This window comes from Elephantulus edwardii, unplaced genomic scaffold (assembly GCF_000299155.1).
Source record: "Elephantulus edwardii isolate Elephantulus edwardi_28Jun2011 unplaced genomic scaffold, EleEdw1.0 scaffold00160, whole genome shotgun sequence".
Taxonomy (NCBI): domain Eukaryota; kingdom Metazoa; phylum Chordata; class Mammalia; order Macroscelidea; family Macroscelididae; genus Elephantulus; species Elephantulus edwardii.
In genome coordinates this window covers 518618-525658 of record NW_006399910.1, presented here as the reverse complement: position 1 = coordinate 525658, position 7041 = coordinate 518618, and the positions used below count along the sequence as shown (strand labels likewise).

The following is a 7041-nucleotide window of genomic DNA, read 5'->3' as shown; positions in this document are numbered from 1 at the left end:
TGAATGGAATTCCAAAATCTCTGTAGATGTTCATTGAAATGAAAAATAAATAAACACATACATACATACATAAAACAAAAACAAAAACAAAAAAAACCCTAGTCAACATGGAAGAAAATAAATAATGATCATGATTTTAGTTTTCACGGGGAACTACACTGCCTCACCTGATTTTAAGGTTGGGCCTGTGGGTGTAGAGTCCCACTCATTGGGGCACAAACACTGTAGTTGTCTAGGGAGCTTTTTCTGTGCATTGTCCACACCTCACAAAGAGGTGACAACAGCACAGGAACCCAGGGCTGCTGACTCCAAACTCAAAGGCTTTGACCAGGGACAACTCTTTCAAAAGCTTTCTTTATCTGCTTATTTTCCTCCCACTAAGTTGCCCTTTTCATAACCACAAGAGAGTTATTTCATCTGTGAGGAGCAACTATGTCCACGCTCTCCTGGATAACACAGCAGGAGAGGGAGCTATGGATATTCAGAAATGGACACCAAACTTGCTAAGAAATAACAGGTTTTATGAGGTAGGGCACAGCATCTCGATTTGATGAAGAGAAAATGATGGCTCACAGAAATGGCAAGATTCAATCCTTGGATGGCTTCCAAACCACACTCTCTCCCTCTGGCCAAGGTGTTGTGGCAGGCATTAGAACTCTCTCCCACTCTCTGTCTCTGGTTTAATTCTTCAGGCCCTCTCCCTCGACAATGACAGGCCCCTCAATCCTTCTCCACTTTACTCTCAGCTGTAGGTTCACACCTGTGTTTTCACCAAAGCACTTGCAATGCCCAACCTCCACAACACAAAACATTTACCAGAGATGGTCCTATTGCTTTCAGACTATAGAATCCACAGCTTTAAATCTCTACATTAAACTATCTAGCTTTGATTTTGCCATTAGAAAGCAAAACTATTCCAAAGGAAACAAGATTTTTACCATATTCCATGGCTGTGCTCAAGAAGAACTTGAGATTTACAAACTGTGAGGGATTATTGTTACTAGTAACTTCTATTATCTAGAGGTTGGATGAAATACACGATCATCTAGTTCACCTGTGGGGCAAAGCGTGAAGGAAAAATCAAGATATAGAGAGGGAAGCAATTTCTCCACGCTCCACCAACACACACAGATGACATTTTAAGAGGCCTGCATGCCAGCAGCTTCTAAGGTCCATTTATGAGGACAGGGTCCCATTAAGATTTGATTAGGTGGTATTTTAATTAGTATGTGAAGCTGAACATCAGTCAGTAAAAACACCTTCTGCCAGAAACATGACTGCTCACCACTGCCATCCTCTGGACGAGATATCTGAGAGGACACCTCCACACACAGCACACTGGCAAGGCAATGTTGAAGCTACTACCAGAAACACTCCTTTACTTCAGTCTGAGTTTTTCTTTCTTAATTACTTATAGTCACAAAATAGAAAATTAACTAGAAATAAGTGAAAGATAAATTCTCTGGAGAAATAAAAGTAGTTGTTCTTATTCATTTAAGAATCAAACTTCTCAAACAAGGCAAACCACCTTCATTAGTTTCCAAGATCAAATTTTATGCGTGGCAAGAAATGTGTGGTGACTCAGTATGATGACATGAAATAATGCTGACACTGTACTGGCAAATGTAACCAGATATTATCTTGACAACGTTCAGAAAAGCTAAGTTAAAGGTTTATAAGTAGGTCCAGGGTGGCACAACCGCTTGTTCTAAGCTGCGTAACTAGAAGTTGAGATTTTTGAACACGGCCTAGAGGCACTGGGATTTGCTCATTTACTTCTGTAAAGATTAAAGCAGCACAACTTACTTTACCTTCTCAGCCTTAATTTCCTTTTATATAAAGCAGACTCAGGTGTTGTCACAAATTCTTGAGAGAATGAAATGTGATAGCAGAGTGAGGGTTTCTAGGCCCTGTTTCACCTCACCATCGTTGCTCTCTGTCTTCTTTAGTGTACTCCTCTCAGCTAGAAAAGACCCACTGGAGGGAACCAGGCCAGGCTTCTTCCTCCAGCTCCTGAAAACAAACCTGCTAGCCAACCTCACGTGGCTCCTGGGCACTGTGACCTCAAATGCTTACTGCATAGCAGGAAAGGAAGTATTTTGTGCCCTGTTTACACACAACAGATTTAAGATACTCAATAAACACCCATCTGGTTGATGAAGCATTCCATCCTAGACCTTTAAGGATCTAGAGGACAGAGCTTCCTAAAGAAAAACAAGTTTTAACAACATTCTTCCAAGAAGCAGCACTGTGGAAAACTTGAGTCTTATATTTTCAAAAAACCAAACTAGACTCTCATGCACCCTCCCAAAAAATCTGACTCTAATTCACAATATTTCTCTTCAGCAATTTTGTGACAGTTTAAGCAGTGATCTGTTTCACCTCAAATGACCACCAAGATAGTAGACGCGGTGAGGACATATTCGGAATGGGAAATTCTCCACCTATGAGGACTAGTGCTACACAAGTCCAGAAGGAGAGGAGATAGCTGTGTTTCCGTACCACAAACTTGTGATTTTTCAAATATGCCTTGGTTGCATAACAATGACAACCATGTCTGAACAGTTTCCACTCACAGTAACTCATAAAGTAAAGCAAAAGGATGAGAGGTTGCTGCCTGGTCAATTTAAACTTGTGGGGACCACATGTGCTAAAGAACTCACTGAAAATTCATGCCATCAAGTTGGAACTGATTACAGCTGACTCTTTCCTAGGTTTTCAAGGCTGTGCTGCATGGGAGGAGCTCTCCATCTTTCTCTCACAGAGCAGAAGGTAGATTCCACTTTCCAGAAGCAAGGCCATTGGAGGGCAGCACAACTGCCCACAGACTAGGCTATTCCTGGGCAAAGGAAAACGTCCAGGAGGTATGGAGGTTTACCAGGCACTGCACAGCGATTTCTGACAGTCAAGACAGGAACCAGCTCGTGCCTCCTTTCTTCAGATGGAAAGGATCATCAGCTGCCTTCAGGAGAAACAACAAGCCACCTGCATTGCTTTAGCACTTAACTTCCAGTCAGAAGAGGTCTGTCTTTAAAAGTGAGCATCCTGATTTTGTATTTTAAAACTTAAAACAGCAGAGCCTACAAAATACAGGTTAACAGAATTAAAATGTCTATTTACCAATTCAGTTTAATATGGTAATCTAAAAAAAATATTAATTTCCTGCAAAATGAGATATTTAGAGCAGTAAATCTTTAGGTATGAGACTATTTAAATTGCCTAAGGAACGAAACCAAAATACCCAATCCGTAAAGTTCATTTCAAAGCCAACTCACCTAAGGTTTGCTATGCTATTGTCACTCATTATCTGATAAAGCAGGTGGAGAAAATATTTTGTTTGCTAACCCTTTTCTGCTTTACACACTTTAAAACTCACCCTGACTTGGTGCCCTTGTGGTTCTTTTCAGGAAATGTCACCTTGTCATCCTGCTAGAAGCTAACTCGGGCACATGAATTCTAGGGTGGGTGGTCATTTTAGCTTTCCTTTAAATGCCTCCAGTCTTTCTCTTGGTTTACCCAAAATGTTTCCATTTCTTTATTGTTTTTAAGGGAAGAATAGTGACTGTCGGTATTTAGCCATTCTGTTCGCATATGATATTACACAAAGCATTTCTCTAGCCCTTAGATTTTCTCAGACACAGTTACAATAATAGCCAGAAAAGATGTAGTCCATTTTCTTGTCTTCCTAGGTACTTCCAAAGTGTGGGTTCTTCAGGAACAAAATCAGAACAGCCTTTTCAGAAGACACTATTTGTCTGTGTACTAACAGATCAACTCAGGCTTTAGCAGAAGTTAAGGAACAAGAGACTGCAAATCCACAGAATTTCTCTGTGAGGCACCTTGTTAGCTGTGCTGGCTGCCACACCAAAAGCACACCACTCCAGCAATGGGACTGCAGCAATGGAGGAAAACTCCTTGAGAAGCAATTTTGGTAAACAGAAACTTGACTTAAAAGTTTAAGGGGAAGGTAGATTTAGTAATAAGATTGCTTGTTTTATCATTCTCTAAGCTTTGTTCTGCTCAGCTTCTTATAAAAGGTGCTTTCCAGGCAGAATGTTTTCATTACACACTGAAAATGTACCAGACTTTAAATTGACCTTAGACATTGCCCAACCTGACTAGCTAGATGGAGGATTTGAATATCAATTTAATATTTTTATTTAAAAAAAAAAAAGAAAGCCACAGCACTGGTGCTTGTCGGCATTGCTGTTATCTGCATCAGAGGGTTTTTATCTTACATATTTGAACATGTAAACTTCTCATCTAATTATTTTTCTTTTCAGTAAATTAAGTTTGTTACTGGGTTTAATACCAGTGTTAACAATTAGTAAGTACATGGTCTTGAAAGCAACCTATTTAAGATCTCCAGTCCATTTTTGGTTCACTGTCAGTAATTTGAACTTCGAATTTTAAAATTTTTGTTTTCGAATTTTAAAATTTATAATGGGTTAGTACAGGTACAGAATAATATCTCTTTAATGGACAGAAGTTTAATAAGAAAATTGAAACTACAAGTGAGATTCTAGTGTCCCTGTAGGTCATTACTTCTTCCTCCTCAAAGAAGATGGAAAAACCACCTCATTTTCAGACTAGTACCCTCTACCTTCCAGTTTTCGGTCTGTGTTCACTGTCTTCTGTCTAATGTTCTAGGAGGGTTTTTACTGTGAAAAATCCCAGAAATAGTGATAAAGATGTTTTACCATGGTAATATGCTTCATAAATATTTCTACATAAAACTTTTCAGGTATCTTTATTCATTTCTGGAACAGAATAATAAACATTTTGACATCTACTGATAGCCAGAAGCGACAATTTCCTGCTAAGCAAACTGATACATTATACAACTGATAGACTAATTATAAATAAGTATGCTGTTGCTGCAGTCCCGTCAGAGGCAACACTACACTGGGACTTCAGAGGCTACAAAGTGCATAAGTATTTTATATTCATTTTTACTGGAAAAATAGTTGTCACTCTCAGTCACCAGGCCTTACACATGCACTGCCACAATATTCGTTGAATACTGAGTTTCTGAGGCAGTACATCTCTATGGGAGGAACCTATTCAACTTCCTGCCCTGGAGTGGCTGGTTGATTCAAACTGTCAACCTTTTGGTTAGCAGCCTGGTATGTTACCTACTCTGCCACCAAGGTTTCTTTGAATACAGTACCCAAAATGTTGAGGTACATATACAGATTTCTCCCACCTTCAGTGTCCTGGGCTCCAGCCCTGACTTACCTCTTTATGGGAATCTTTGTGAGCTTCCAGAGTTTTCATGATTGTAAGTTCGGCATAGTTTTTAAATCTTGCTGGCTGGTTTCTTAGGATTTCCCTTAAGACTCTCAATGCTAGAGCTCGGATTGAATGCTGGAGTAGGAGGAAAAAAAAAGAGCAAAAACACAACATTTTTAAACAATACTGGTCACAGCTTTTCACTAAACACACATCATCAGTGCCCAGCAGGGTGGCAGCACAACTCCTTACCCACTAGGCTACAAGAATTCCCTCAATTTATGTCAATGAGTTTCTAAAAAATGTGTCCATGTTGTTGTGCTTTTAAAATTTCTTGTAGTTCCTGAAATATTTTCCCATTGACCTTTTTATTTCAGTGGATTCTCTTGTGATGCCAACCATTTAATTTCTTCTTATTTGTATCTTTTCTCTTTTGTTAGATGTGCTTCTAATTTAGCAGTTTTATGAAAACCTTTTGAAAAAAATCAACATCTAATCTAGTGTTGATACTTTCTATTGTTTTTCTGTCCCATTTATTTCTGCTCAAATCTTTTTCATTTTCTTTCTGCTTGATCCTCCCCTTGCCCCCATTGTTGCAGATGTTGGGCTAAGGTCTTGATTTGAGGTCTTCTTTTTTCATGTGTTTATTGCTATAAATTGACCTCTGAGTTATTGTTTTTGCTGTGACTCATTCATGTGTTGTGTTTTCATTATCATTTGCTTCAGTAAGTTTTTTAATTTCATGTTTTATTTCTTCTATTACTTAGTAGGGCATTCTGGTGGCCTAGAGGCAAGAAGCTGCATTTCAATCCCTAAGGCACGAGGGTTTGAGGCCACCAGCTACTCTGTGGGAGACAATCTCCTCCTGTGCAATGAATTGCCTCTGAAAACCTGCTGGAAGGTCAACTATGGGTTGGTTCTGACTCAATGGCACACAACAACCACATTATCTAATAGTATTTAAGCAGGATGTTATTTTGTTTCCAAGTACTTGGTAGTTTCCTCCCCTTACTCTCCTTGATGATTTCCTAATTTTAGAGCACTGTGATTTGAGCAAATGCTTTGTAATGTTTATAAATTTATCAAGGTTTATTTTGTGATCTAACCATATGGTTTATTTTGGAGAATGCGGCAAGTACACTGGAGAAGAACGCACATGGACCTCTTTTTAGATGATTTATTATCTATCTATCAATCTATCTATCATGGTTAACTGTATAGTTTAGTTGTTTTTGCTGAGTTTTCTTCTAAGTTGTTTTGCCCTTCATTAAAAGTAGTGTACTGAGGTCTCAGTACTATTATTGGAGGGATGTCTATTTCATTCTTCACATCAAAAGTTTGATGCCTGTATTTTGAAACTTTATCACTGAGGGCACATGTTTTAATTACAGTTAAGTCCTCTTATACCAAGGACGCTTTAATCATTGCTGTTCTTTCTTTTCTGTTATGCTGGCTTTTGCCCTGATGTTTATTTTATCAGATTAGTATTTCCACTTTTACTCTTTTCTGTTTACTGTTTGCTTGATACATTTTTTTCCTTATTCTTTAACAATTATTTATGTGTGTGTACGTATATATATGTGTGTGTGTGTATGTGATGTTGTTGTTGTTTGTTGTTTAATGCCGTCGAGTCATAGATGACTCATAGCGAACCTATGAACGAACAGCATGAACACTGTTCGTACATAGTTTCCGGAGGCAAGCCATTTTGGAAGTGGATGCCGCTCCTGCTTCCAGGCTTGATTTAGTCGGGAAGCTCCAGCCAACACTGTCCACCTTGGGTGCCCATTACCATGAGTGGCACATCAC

At 38.9% G+C, this 7041-nt stretch overlaps 1 protein-coding gene across 2 annotated transcripts in view; it reads right to left on the bottom strand.

The window, feature by feature from the left end:
• Positions 1 to 7041, bottom strand: part of CLASP1 (cytoplasmic linker associated protein 1) — a 346681-nt gene that overhangs the window by 21433 nt on the left and 318207 nt on the right. For both annotated transcript variants that reach the window (XM_006895129.1, XM_006895130.1), the window contains one exon: positions 5239 to 5367. In XM_006895129.1, coding sequence (XP_006895191.1) covers positions 5239 to 5367 — 129 coding nt within the window. The remainder of the gene's footprint in view (positions 1 to 5238; positions 5368 to 7041) is intronic.